This window comes from Mus pahari, chromosome 1 (assembly GCF_900095145.1).
Source record: "Mus pahari chromosome 1, PAHARI_EIJ_v1.1, whole genome shotgun sequence".
NCBI classification, from domain to species: Eukaryota; Metazoa; Chordata; class Mammalia; order Rodentia; family Muridae; genus Mus; species Mus pahari.
Window position 1 is genome coordinate 120,177,257 of NC_034590.1, and position 12,698 is coordinate 120,189,954.

The 12,698-nt window shown below is 51.3% G+C and overlaps 3 protein-coding genes across 4 annotated transcripts in view; 2 read left to right on the plus strand and 1 right to left on the minus strand.

Annotated features, from left to right (window-relative positions):
* The first annotated feature begins 434 nt into the window (after positions 1 to 434).
* On the plus strand, positions 435 to 7,770 carry B3gat3 (beta-1,3-glucuronyltransferase 3). Its single transcript, XM_021196318.2, has 5 exons — positions 435 to 659; positions 2,015 to 2,189; positions 5,694 to 6,054; positions 6,243 to 6,533; positions 6,898 to 7,770. Exons 1-5 carry the CDS (start codon positions 578 to 580, stop codon positions 6,994 to 6,996), a joined length of 1,008 nt encoding a protein of 335 aa, XP_021051977.1. The 5' UTR covers positions 435 to 577; the 3' UTR covers positions 6,997 to 7,770.
* Positions 7,537 to 9,559, minus strand: Rom1 (retinal outer segment membrane protein 1). The gene is made up of 3 exons (XM_021217657.2): positions 8,739 to 9,559; positions 8,129 to 8,375; positions 7,537 to 8,031 (listed from the first exon to the last, which is right to left on the minus strand). The coding sequence occupies exons 1-3, from the start codon at positions 9,326 to 9,328 to the stop codon at positions 7,813 to 7,815; spliced, it is 1,056 nt and encodes a 351-aa protein (XP_021073316.1). The 5' UTR covers positions 9,329 to 9,559; the 3' UTR covers positions 7,537 to 7,812.
* A 262-nt stretch (positions 9,560 to 9,821) lies between these two features.
* The window catches only part of Eml3 (EMAP like 3), an 11,191-nt gene continuing 8,314 nt past the window's right edge, over positions 9,822 to 12,698 (plus strand). The window contains exons 1-4 of one of the 2 annotated variants that reach the window (XM_021191226.2): positions 9,822 to 10,107; positions 10,938 to 11,109; positions 11,183 to 11,443; positions 11,529 to 11,642. In XM_021191226.2, the coding sequence (XP_021046885.1) occupies positions 10,086 to 10,107; positions 10,938 to 11,109; positions 11,183 to 11,443; positions 11,529 to 11,642 (569 nt within the window). In that variant the 5' untranslated portion in view covers positions 9,822 to 10,085. The remainder of the gene's footprint in view (positions 10,108 to 10,937; positions 11,110 to 11,182; positions 11,444 to 11,528; positions 11,643 to 12,698) is intronic. The other variant, XM_021191230.2, reaches the window with a different exon arrangement.

The window sequence follows — 12,698 nt, forward strand, 5'->3', positions numbered from 1 at the left end:
AAAACATTTACATTACGACTCCTAGCAGCAAAATTACAGTTTTAAAGTAGCAACAAAATGAATTTTACGATGGGGAGGATGCCAAAACATGAGGAACTGTATTAAAGGATCCCAGTATTAGGAAGATTGAGAATCACTGGAAACGACCTAGCCAAGCACCTGGTGGGTTCTAGATTTCACTCATTGGTTGAACAAGCAGCCAGTGCTGAGGCTGAAGGATGGTTGGGTGGATCTAGAAAACTCAGTGACAAGGTTGGGACTTGTGCTCAATTGGGAGCTTCAAGATGATTATAGAGCTAGGCCACGCACGCTCCAGGTCAGCCTGCCACGACCACTTGATCCAGCGGATATAGCGTCAACGCCCTGGATGGCCTACCAGGAGGCGGGACCGGAAGCTGCCTGTGGGAGGGACGCCACTAGCCGGAAGTGGTCCCAGGTGTCGCTCAGAGCCCGGTGTTCCAGGGAACTATTAAGGGATCCTGGGGAAGGCGGGGCGGGGCCGGCGGGAGGGCGGAGGGCCGGGCGGACCTGTCCCTGCCGGTCCCCGGTGGACCCCGCCTGCCCCGGTGGCACGGCCATGAAGCTGAAGCTGAAGAACGTGTTTCTTGCCTACTTCCTGGTGTCGATCGCCGGCCTCCTCTACGCTCTGGTGCAGCTCGGTGAGCGGGGCGGGGCGGGGCGGTGTGCGGAGGGCCGGCCCAAGGCGCTGGGGATGAGACCCGCAGACAGCTGCTTCCGGCTCGCTCGGCCCTCGGGACGGCCCTCGGTGGCCCCTTGTCTAGACCTCTCCGCAGTCTGCAACTCCGCGGATACCGGTCAAGCCCCAAATGACCCCGCCGCCGCCGCCGAGCAACCTATTTTCCACCCTCTCCCCTTGCTCTGCCTTCAGACCGGCTTGCTGATAGGTTTTTGAGAACCCCCTGGTTCATTGTCCCCTCCAGCTTTTGACTTGCTGTGCTCCCCTCACCTCAAGCCCATCTATTTCTCATCCTTCTGTTTTTAGGTCAGATGTCACATCAGGACTTCCTTGACCACTTTAGCTCAAGTAACCCTTATTAGTCCTGATCCCTTTTAATTTTCTAAGTGGCCCATATCACAATTTGTAATGACTTTATTAGTATCTACTTCTTCCACTAAAGTAGGTAGTGAGTAGGGACTGTGCCCCCACTCCCGTTTTTATTCAATAAATATTTGTCGCGTGATGGAATCTGTGAACTTACTGACAAGTCAGTGGTCACGTGACCACGGAGCAGCTTGAATCCATCCTTTTATGCGGGAGCTTGGTAAATGCTTTTCAGGTAGTGCCATTACATGAGAGACTCTAGAAGTTACTGTTCTATTATTTATGTCTGGAAGGTAAAATTAGGTTCAGAAGATAGAAAGGATAGAAAAGCTGACTGATATTCATCGAAATGTACTAGTTAAAATAGTGGCAGGGCTGAGGGTGTAGCACAGTGTAAGGCGCTGGGTTGGAGCCCCAGCAAAGAAAAATAGAGCGACAGATGGAACTGGTTAAAATTGAAGAGTTGAATGTTGTGGCACACCGTTTGGGCAACAGGTCAGTGGGTTAAAGGTCTGAAGTCAGTCAGCTTGGAGCCATATAGCAAGACCTATCTTAAAACAGTAACAGAGTGCCGGGCGTGGTGGCCCACGCCTTTAATCCCAGCACTTGGGAGGCAGAGGCAGGTGGATTTCTGAGTTCGAGGCCAGCCTGGTCTACAGAGTAAGTTCCAGGACAGCTAGGGCTATACAGAGGAACCCTGTCTCAGAAAACCAAATAAAAAACAAAACAAAAAACAAAACCAAAAACCCAGTAACAGAGTAACAGTGAAAGATGACACGTGCCTGTTGATTGAACTCTCTGACACCATTCTAAAAAAGAAAATGCAAGTTACAAGGGAATTTCTGTATTGGCTAGGAGTGAAAAAGAATTGGCCCTGGGTTTTTGAACTACTTACTGTCCTATGGTTCTCTGTCATAACTTGCTCTCCCTGTTGGTGCTTCCTGGTACCAGGCCAGCCTTGCGACTGCCTCCCTCCACTTCGAGCTGCAGCTGAGCAGCTTCGGCAGAAGGACCTGAGGATATCCCAGTTGCAAGCTGATCTCCGACGCCCACCCCCTGCCCCAGCCCAGCCTCCTGAACCTGAGGCCCTGCCTACTATCTATGTCATTACCCCCACCTACGCCAGGTACGGCTCTGGTACACTCAGGAGCTCTGTATTGAACAAGAAGAGGGTTAATGATGAATCTGGGAGGCATTGAAGTATGGGGTGATACTGAGAGTTTGCCAAATGTTATGAAAAGTGATCCATATTTTTATTCAGATTTGTGGGGAGATTTTTTTTTTCCTTTAAAAAAAAACCAAAGGAGTATTAGGAAGTAGATTACTGAGTTGTTGCTAAAGTTTAAGGCACGATAGTGAAGTGTGAAAGAAAATTTGAGCTTGCCATTGAATGAGCTCTTCTTAGGAATCTCTTGGTTAGAAAGTTCTAACACTGTGATGAGATCCAGATATGGTAGCTGACATCTGTAATCCCAGCGCTTGGGAGACTGAAGGTTAGTGTCTCACCCATCCTGGACTACAGAGTAAGACTGTCTCAGAACTAACAAATGCACACACACACACACACACACACAAATACCCAACAACAAAACAAACAAACAAACAAAAAACCCAAAAATTTCTGATTAAATTTAGAAAACAGTGTTAGCAGGTTTAGTCGAATCCTTCCTTCCTTCCTTCCTTCCTTCCTTCCTTCCTTCCTTCCCTCCCTCCCTCCCCCCCCCTGTGTTTTGTTTTTGTTTTGTTTTGTTTTTTGTGGTTTTTTGAGACAGGGTTTGGGTTTCTCTGTATCGCCCTGGCTGTCTTGGAACTCACTCTGTAGACCAGGCTGGGCTCAAACTCAGAAATCCGCCTGTCTCTGCCTCCCAAGTGCTGGGATTAAAGGCTGGCACCACCATTGCCTGGCCTCTTTCTTTTTTAAAGTCAAAATCTTGTTTTAATACCGAGAAAACCCATTTTGACGTGTGGTTTGGGACGTGCAGCCAAAAAGTTCTTCTGTTAACATGTCTTCAACATTCCTTCCTGGACTCATAAACTTACACCACCACCTGTTCCTTGAACAGCAAACCAATGTTAACCACAAGGAAACCCAAGAGAGGCAAACCACTCCCTCCCGGTGCAGAGCTGGGCAGAGATTATGTGCATCTTTAATCCCAGCATTTAGGAAACAGTGGCTGAAGGACCTCCTCTAGAATTTTAGGCCAGTCTGGTCTACGGTGTAGGTAGTCAGTTCCAGGCTAGCCAGAGCTCCACAGGGAGATCATATCTCAAAATGAAGAAACAAGATAACTTTCTCATTTGGAGAATGACTGGGATTTCCTCTAAAACTCTTCTCTGGGAGCCTTACCACAGAAAGAAAAGAACCTGGCCTTGTAGTGTTTCATTTTTAATTTTTATTATTTATTTATTTATTTTGTTTTTCAAGAGAAGGTTTCTCTGTGTAGCCCTGGTTGTCCTGGAACTCACTCTGTTGACCAGGCTGGTTCCCCTGTTGTGTCTCCCAAATGACAGGATTAAAGGTGTGGCTCACTACTGTGCCCAGTTTCCTCATCCAGCTCGAGTCCTAAGTAAACTTGAGACTCAGGCCATTTCCTAAAGTGTTTACTTGATAAATTGTATTGTGCCAGTCATGACCTGCTGACACATGCCTGGTAATCCCTAGCACTGAAGGGCCTGAGACAGAGGGACTGGTATGATTTTTGAGGCCAACCTAGGCTACAAAATGAGATTCTGTTATTTTTATTTTTTGATGCAAGGTTGAACTGTGTAGCCATGGCTGGCCTTGAACACCTCTCTGCCTCTGCCTTCCAAGATCTGGGATTAAAGGCCTAACCAACAAACCAGCCCAAGGTTTTGTCTCTAAAAGCCCAATTAGCTAAAATAAAGTAGAATTTGTTACTTTGTTGACTTGTTTACTTATTTACTTCTTCATTTAAGTGTAGATGTTTTTGCCTGAGGGTATGTATGTGCACTGAAAGTGTGCAGGTCCCAACAAAGGCCAGGAGACAGGCAGAAGGAATCCCCTGAACTAGAGTTACAGGTTGTTGTGTGATGCTAAGGGTACTGGGAATCAAACACTGGTCCTCTGCAAGACCATCAGCTTCAAGATTTCTCAGGCTCTCGTTTTTCCTTTTTTCTTTTTCTTTTCATTTTCTTCTTTTCTTTTCTTTTCTTTTCTTCTTTTTTTAAAATTTGAAGTAAGTCTCACACTGGCTGGCTGGTAGCTTATTGTGTAAACCATGGTCTACACAGTGAGTGGTCTATACTCACAAAGATCTGTCTAGTTCTGCTTCCTGAAAGCTGGGATTAAAGGAGTGTGCCACCATGACCAGCTTGTTTTGTTTTCCAGAACTGTATCTTTGTCTCGGGGGTATAACTTAGTTGCAGAGTGCTTGTGTAGCATGTTCAAAGCTTTGAATTCAATCCCTAAAACTGAATGATAGTGTAGCTACGCATAATGGCATAGTTGTAGTATCAACACTCAAACCAAGCCCTGAAAATTGCTGAGTTTGAGGCTAACCTGGGCCACAGTGTGAAACAGTCTCAAAAAGCCAATAATAATACTAATAAAACTGTTACAAAATATTTATCTATTTTTTTATTAGCTTGTTATTGGGGATTGAACTGCATATTGGCTAGACAAATATGTTATCATTGAGCTACATTTCCAGCCTTTTTTTCTATTAATTTATTTATTATTTTGGTTTTCCTTATTTATTTATTTATTTATTTATTTATTTATTTATTTATTTATTTATTTAGGTTTTCCATGACAGGGTTTCTCTGTGTAACCCTCTGGCTGTTCTGAGACTCTCTCTATAGACCAGGGTGGCCTCAAACTTAGAGGTCTACATCTGCCTCTATCTTCTTAGTGCTGGGATTAAAGGCATGCACCACAACTGCCTGGCCTATTTATTTACTTTTTTGACACAGGATCTCTCTATGTAGTGTCTTGGCTCTCTTGGAACTTGCTATGTAGAAAGCTGGCCTCAAACTCCGCAGAGGTGTGTCTATCTCTGTCTCCCCAACTGATGGGATTAAAGGCACGTGTAACTGTGCCCACCTTTTTAATCCAGTTTTATTCCTCAGTAAATGAGGCTCATATCAAGCCATTTCTCAAAGTATTTCATTTGATAAACTATAAAACCGAACATTCAGGGTGTTGTAGCATACCAGCACTGGGCGGCAGAGACAGAAATTCAAGACCATCATTAGAATATGAGTTTGAGCCAGCCTAGCTACATGAGACCCTGTGTTAAAAAAACAACAAATTACAAAACGATTCAAACCAAGATCCATGTGATCCCAAGTCATTTGTCCTGTAGTCGTGCCCAGCTTGAGTCCTGGGGTTGAAGTGGGTTATGACCAATGACTGGAAAGATAGGGCAGGTGAATATCTGCATGAAATTGACACTCAAGGGAAAGGGAGGTAACCTGGCAGTCTCTTGATACTTGTTTGCATACCTGAAATCCTGGGTTTCATCCTAAGTAACACAAACACAGGCAGCTTGGGCTCTGGTAGGGGAAATGCCAGAGAAGATGCTAACAGTGACCAGGAGCAGCTGTCACTCTTAAGTGTAGAGGGCCAGGGTTACCTGGCCCCTTCCTTCCTGCATTTCTCCCTCTGCAGGCTGGTACAGAAGGCAGAGCTGGTTCGGCTGTCCCAGACCCTGAGCTTGGTACCCCGTCTACACTGGCTGCTAGTGGAGGACGCTGAGAGTCCTACCCCACTGGTCTCGGGGCTGTTGGCTGCCTCTGGTCTCCTCTTTACACACCTGGCTGTCCTTACCCCCAAGGCTCAACGGCTTAGGGAAGGTGAGCCAGGCTGGGTCCGGCCCCGAGGAGTGGAACAACGCAACAAGGCCCTCGACTGGCTCCGAGGAAAAGGGGGTGCTGTTGGGGGGGAGAAGGATCCACCACCACCAGGGACCCAAGGAGTCGTGTATTTTGCTGATGATGACAACACCTATAGCCGGGAGCTCTTTAAGGAGGTGAGCCCTGAGATTAAAGACAGAGAAAGAGCCAGGGGGGACCAGCTCCCTTCTCTCTCTTGCTTACCCGTGTTGATGTGGGCTGCTGGTGAAGATGGGGAGCAGTAGGGGCGGGGGTGTGTGTCAATAAACACAGTAGTTCTTTTCCTTGGACCACCCCTCTCTGTTTCTTCTCTCATCTCCATCAGATGCGTTGGACTCGTGGTGTCTCAGTGTGGCCTGTGGGGCTGGTGGGCGGCCTGCGATTTGAAGGTCCTCAGGTACAGGATGGCCGTGTTGTGGGTTTCCACACAGCATGGGAACCCAACAGGCCCTTTCCCTTGGACATGGCGGGATTTGCGGTTGCCCTGCCCTTGCTATTGGCTAAGCCCAATGCTCAGTTTGATGCTACTGCACCCCGGGGCCACCTGGAAAGTAGTCTCCTGAGCCATCTTGTAGATCCCAAGGACCTGGAGCCACGGGCTGCCAACTGTACTCAGGTAAGAGGATGGAGAAAGGCTCTGGGATGAGCAGCTCACTGGGGCTGGGATGGCTATTTGAACCGGGAGAAGCCCTCCCGATCTTGACCCGCTTTGCTCTCACTCTACTAAAAAGGCTGCTGAGGGTCAGAGTAGGGCTCCTGCCATTTCATCTTACAGACTAGTGTGAGCCCATGGATCTATCAGAGAGAGACAAGGAACAAAGCTCCATTTTAGAGGCAGTGAAGTTCCCCCACCCCAGTATTTTATACATTGTATACCAATACTGAATGTAGAAGAGGTGGGGTGGGGTGGAATCCATTTTAGATCACATACCCCAGAGCCCTAGTTATGGCTGGTCCTGACCCTAAACTTTCCTTCACAGGTACTGGTATGGCACACCCGGACAGAGAAACCTAAGATGAAGCAGGAAGAGCAGCTACAACGGCAGGGCCAGGGCTCAGACCCAGCCATTGAGGTGTGATGGCAACCTCACCCTGACTTCTACCTTATTTTAGGCACATACCTTGTGGGACTGGGCTCCAGGCCAGCCCAGGATGTGGCTTTTTTTTTTTAAAGATCTGACCCCTGAGAACCAGAGGCTGCCCCTCCAACCACAGGGTGTGTCCCAGTTGCTTCCCTCCCTTCCCCCAGCTTGCCATGTGGCACTGCCCACATGCTGGGGACAAGCAGCTTCTGTAGTGACCCAGATCAGCCCCGTCTGGGGTGGAGCAGGACAGATGGACTCAGAAAGGAGGGTAGCTGAGGGAAATGGGTAACTTATTGGGGACAAGCATGCAGTGGGGGGGCTAGAGGAGCTGGGCTGGACCCTCCCCACCTGAGCATGCGATCCCCTTCCTACCTCTAGAATAAAGAATCTCAACCTGGGGGGGCTTCATGGTTTCCTTCATTTGGCAAACCTACCCAAGAGATCAGGTACTGTTCCTACCCAGGCTGGGTTCCTCCTCTGCACAGTCTTTCAGGCTCCCATCCGAGAGACAGAGAAGAGCGAGAAAACAGTGACTTCTGTCCACAGACTTTATTGTAGAATTGGTATACTAGGAACAGTCTCTAGTCCTTTGGCTGTCCCTTCCCTGACACCTTCATCTGTTGGCAACCCTGGTGGTTTCCACCGAGACAGCTGGGCTCCAGGACACCTGGACTTCTCATTCCAGTCCAGCTCTGTTTGCTCTAACTCCTATAATCCCAGGAACCTTTCCTTCCCTGAGCCTGAGTAAAGAATTGAATGTTTTCCATATTTGTCCATCTTTTCCCTTCCCACCCCCACCTCTTCAGGTTTCTAGGCCTCAGCTAGAACTTCCTTGGGAGGTTCTTCATCTGGTGGGGCCTCCTCAGGTGCTGGCTTGTGGGCAAGCCCTCCCTGTAGCCATGCAGTTTTCAGTATGTCTTTCAGCCCACCAGCAAAAAGATAGCCCTGGGTCTCTCCTTCCCCATCAATGACTCCTCCAAGGCCCTCCAGCGCTGTCTGCAAATACCGCAAACCAAGGAGCACTAGAACCTGTGGGGGGAAGCAAGTGGAAAGAAAGGGTGATTGTCCGTGGGTTTGGGGCCACAGAGCTGAAAGTAGGAGGAGTCCTGGCCCTTAGCTGACTAACCTGCAGCAGTAAGGTGGCAGCCAGAATACTTCCCAGTGAGCCTGCCAACCCCTGCAGGTGCTCCAGCAGCACTTCATGGCAGCCTTGGGCCCAGAGGTTTAGGTTGGGCTGCCGAGGATCGAAGAGTGGATGGGCATAGGGGTCTGAGAGTTGGCTTTGCAGGCAAGGCCGGGGTGAGTGGGGATTACAACAGGAGAAGGGAACTCCATCAATCAGATATAAACCTTCCACGTTGCTCTGGATCCGGCTGCAGAGGCAGAGACAAGGCAGTCAGGTGGTGGCAGAGAGAGGCCTAGAGGAGCATCTGAGAGCAGGGGCAGTTGAGAACAATGAGGACACATTTACTGAGTTCTTCACTATCCAAGCTTGCATAATTCATTTATCTCCACAACTCTGTAAGATAGGAGCCTGTCTGGAAGATAAAGACAGGCATAGTTATCTCCATTTTACAGATGAGGAATGGGCCCACAGTGGTTCAGCAACATGCCCTGGGCTGATAAATAGGATTATAACCCAGCCTCTCAGTCACTGTGCTCATTTATTGTATGACCAGGTAAGAATTTCAAGGCTAAGGAGGAAGAGAAAGACGAGAAGCAAATCAGTCACTTACTCAACCACATCTTGGTCATTGGGGTCCAAGTAACGGTTGCTGACCCACTGAACACCAAACCAATCCTTGTAGCCATGGCGCCCGCAGCAATGGTACCTCAACTGCAATTCATCCATCAGACGTTTGGCCTGACAGCGTCCAGGCACCTCTGTGTCCTTGTAGTGAGCCAAGGCAGCCTCCAGGCCCTCCTCCAGTCCCTGGTGGAGACTTACTGGCAAAGCCAGGGCTAGCCCCAGGGCAAGGGTCAGCAGCCCCCCGCCTGCAGCGGTGCCAACCGCTAGCAGTGGAGTCAAGACCCCTCTCCAGGGAGGGTATTGAGCTGCATCCAGACTTGCCCGGCTGGCTCCTGCGCCTCCTAGCCCTGTGCCTAGAGCCACCGCTCCCGCTGCCAGGGCAGTCTGGGGCAGAGCAGGGAATGAACAAGAGGGTGCCAGGAAGGTGCCAAGGTGCCCCAGCTGTACCAGAAGATGCCCGCTACAAAGGAGGGTGAGGCCACTGACCAGTGCCAGCAGCCAGGAGAGGAGCCAGATCCCCTGTGCCAAACGGATACGGGGTTGGAGGGGCAGCACCACGGGCAGCACCGGCGCCATCTCCCATCTCTGCCCAAGGGAGTGAGGAGCCGTCGGGGCTTGGGGTTGGCTAGGGCAGGCAGGATGCTGAGTCAGCCCAGCCTGGCTTCAACAGGGCTAATGCCACCCTGACCCCAATACCCTGGACATCCTTCCACTCCAGCCTTAATAACCCTCTGCCAGCTCCGATTCAGGATGCTTCTTAGCCTTGCCCTTTAGGAAAGGCCCCGCCCCCGGGCTTAAGGCCCATTTCGTGACCCCGCCCTGCCCTTTCGCGGAAGTGAGAGTTTGGTACGCTGGGCTCCAGGCTTAGAGACCCAGATCTCAAGCTCTGCGTCCCCTCCCAGGTCCTCTGGGAGCCTGCGGGCCGGAAGCCGGGCTAGAGCCTGGCGGGGTGAAGGGTCAGCCGTGTGTCCCCGCCTCCGGCCTGAGCCTCGGGTCCCGGACAGGGAAGGGTTACCTGGCGGCCCGCCCCCCCCTCCGGCCCGCCTCCCTCCCGCGCTTGCTGGCGACTTCGGGTCCCGCGCCTGTTTGTGCTGCAGCGCAGGGGCTCCGGACGGCCGGTCACCGCACCCCGGGAGCCTACCCCCTAGAGAGTAAAAAAACCGGTTCCACAGCGCCCCCCTCCAAGTCCTGACCCCCACGCTCGACAGCGCCCCCGAGGGGTGGCACGGCTCCCATCCGCGCGCGCTCGAGTGCTTCCTTCCCCTCTCCCTAGCCATGGCCCCCGCGGCTTAGACGCCTCCGACGACGCTGCTCGGAGCTACGCGGGGGCCGGATGGACGGGGCTGCGGGGCCCGGTGAGTACGGGGCGGGGCGGCCGGCGTGGCCTGGATTCCCCGAGCGCCAGCCCGACGGGCACTGCTAGTGCTGGACCGCTGTCTAGTGGCGTGCTCGCGTGCTCCTGCGCCTCGGGGGCTCTGAGCATCCTCCTCAGTTCTTCAGGTTGTCCAACTCTAGTTCCCAGGAACCCGCTACAGTCATTTTGGACTTCCTTAATGCCATTCTACTCCTTGGTTCTCTGTGCCCCTCTGAGTTTCCCTGACCACTGTGTCGCACTGGGCCTCTTCCCCGGGAATTCCGGGTCTTTTTATTTCTGACTTCCACCCTTACTTGGGATGTACACTGTAACAGCTCTCCACTGATCTTCTGTACACTCACCAGATTGTGTTCCTTACACCCTGGCCTCTCAGTCTGACTTTACTGTCCAGTTCACTTTCCTGTGTCTCTAGCTTGTTGGCTGTGTTTGCATTTGGTAGAGACTTGGGCTTGCTGGTGGGCTGGGAGGGCTGCGGCTCCTCACCAGTATCGCTTCTGTGTCTCTCTCTGGCTCCCACATATCTCGGCAGTGTTCCATGTTTCCCCCCTGGTACTCCATGCTACTGTCTTGGTGGGGGCTGAGACAGCAGCAGGAAGAGTTTTGCTCTTTGCCTGTCCTGCTAGGAGGAGGCTCTTGGTTCCCCCCCCCCATCTCTGTCCACCTCTCCTCTGGATGAGCTTTCAAGCTTTAGAATACTTGAGAGGGTCACCTCTATTGAATGGCTGCATTGTAATGTTGGGTGGGAGGACAGAACCAGCTCCGCCCTCCAGGCAGTGGCACTTTTCTGAGTGCTTCTTGCCCCTTTCCCAGGTGAGGGCCCTGCTCATGAGACCCTGCAGACCCTGAGCCGGCGGCTTCGGGTGCAGGAAGAAGAGATGGAACTGGTAAAGGCAGCTTTGGCAGAAGCCCTTCGCCTGCTGCGGCTGCATGGCCCCACCACAACCCTGCAGGCCTCTGGCATATCAGCCCCGACAAGGAACAGGTATACATGCCGGCACACTCATTCGTCCTTCCTGGGAACTTTGGGGCATCAGGTTAATTAGCTCTCTCCTCAGCAGCATCACAGTCCCTCCAGGACTGCCGCCTACATGCAGCCCTTCCCTGGTGAGCCGAGGCACCCAGACGGAAGAAGAATTGGAGACAGAGCCATCCTCTGGAACCCCTGGCCTGAGCAACGGGCCTCCAGCTCTTCAGGGGGGCAGTGAAGAGCCTAGTGGGACCCAGTCTGAAGGAGGGTGCAGCAGCAGCAGTGGGGCAGGCTCCCCTGGCCCCCCAGGAATCCTCAGGCCCGTGCAGCCCCTTCAGCGTGCTGACACGTAGGTATCCTGTGGTGGTAGCGAGGATGGACGGGAAGTCTGCGAAGCAGGCTTGATTTCTCACTTTTTCATTCTGTTCCACCAGGCCCCGAAGAAATTCCTCCTCCTCCTCCTCCCCCTCAGAGCGGCCCAGGCAGAAACTCTCCAGGAAGGCAGCTTCCTCAGCTAACCTGCTAATGCGGTCAGGGAGCACAGAGAGGTGGGGAAGCCTTCCCTTCCTCCTTTAACTTGCTGTACCCCACGCTTAGCTTCTTGACTTTCTCCATTCCTGGGTGGGGTAGGTGACCTCATTACCCAACAGGAAGAAAGAAAGAAAGCATTCCTGGGACTCCTGCAGTGTTCTGGGCCCTGTGCTAAAGCTCTCCTCCATGTCATTCAGGCCCTGTAACGTCTTTGGTGACTAGGTGGTCTCTCATGCTTTCTGTTGCAAAGGGGAAGCAGGCTCAGAGAGGGCAGTCAGATGCCTCAGGTCAGAGTCAAGCTCTGGATCTGATTTTTTCCTGATTCTAGTTCTGCTGACATTTTCATACCACAATATAGCTTCCAAAATTCTAGGAGCTAAAAGCTCTGATGACAGTTTACTTAGTTAAGACAGGGTCTCATACTATAGCCTGGGCTGGCCTAGAATTCACTTTGTAGCCCAGACTGGCCTAAAAGGTATGATAGTCCTTTCTTGGCCTCCAGAGTGGTGGGAAGACACCTGGCAGCTCTGGTGACCTTTCGCAGATGGCTGTCCTCAGTTTCAGCTGATCCCCATGCCCTACAGAGTCCTGCTCTGCCTGCCCCTGTGGCATCCTAGTGCCAGGAAGCCTGCTGGTGAGGGGTCGTTGTCTTAGTGGATCTGAAGGTCCACTCCAGCCTTGTCCTTTCTCACCTTCTACTCTGTTCTCTGAAGATCTATTGTCAGCTTGTCATCCAGTGACTGTGACCTCTGGAATTCAATTGTCATTTTCCTTTTGGGAGATTTTGCCTACCTTCCAGATTCCTGAAAGGCAGGCTGGTATATATTCTGACCTCATTTTACAAATATGGAAATAAAAAGGTCGGTAGAGGCCTAGAAGAAAGGGCACAGGCTATAGTTTCATGGTTCTGTTCTCTCGCCTTTATATTGCCTTCTCTTTCTCCTTTCCTTTCCTTTCCTTTCCTTTCCCTTTCCCTTCCCCTTCCCCTTCCCCTTCCTTCTTTCCTTCTTTCCTTCTTTCCTTCTTTCCTTCTTTCCTTCTTTCCTTCTTTCCTTCTTTCCTTCTTTCCTTCC

What these genes read in the sequence shown, in the direction of transcription:
- B3gat3 (XM_021196318.2), top strand. Translation starts at nt 578, where the DNA reads ATGAAGCTGAAGCTGAAGAACGTGTTTCTTGCCTACTTCCTGGTGTCG. An exon ending in GCCGGGAGCTCTTTAAGGAG is followed by an intron (nt 6,055 to 6,242) that starts GTGAGCCCTGAG and finishes CATCTCCATCAG; the next exon opens with ATGCGTTGGACTCGTGGTGT. An exon ending in GGGCTGCCAACTGTACTCAG is followed by an intron (nt 6,534 to 6,897) that starts GTAAGAGGATGG and finishes TTTCCTTCACAG; the next exon opens with GTACTGGTATGGCACACCCG.
- Rom1 (XM_021217657.2), bottom strand. Translation starts at nt 9,328, where the DNA reads ATGGCGCCGGTGCTGCCCGTGGTGCTGCCCCTCCAACCCCGTATCCGT. An exon ending in AATGACCAAGATGTGGTTGA is followed by an intron (nt 8,376 to 8,738) that starts GTAAGTGACTGA and finishes CTGCCTCTGCAG; the next exon opens with CCGGATCCAGAGCAACGTGG. An exon ending in CTGCCACCTTACTGCTGCAG is followed by an intron (nt 8,032 to 8,128) that starts GTTAGTCAGCTA and finishes TTCCCCCCACAG; the next exon opens with GTTCTAGTGCTCCTTGGTTT.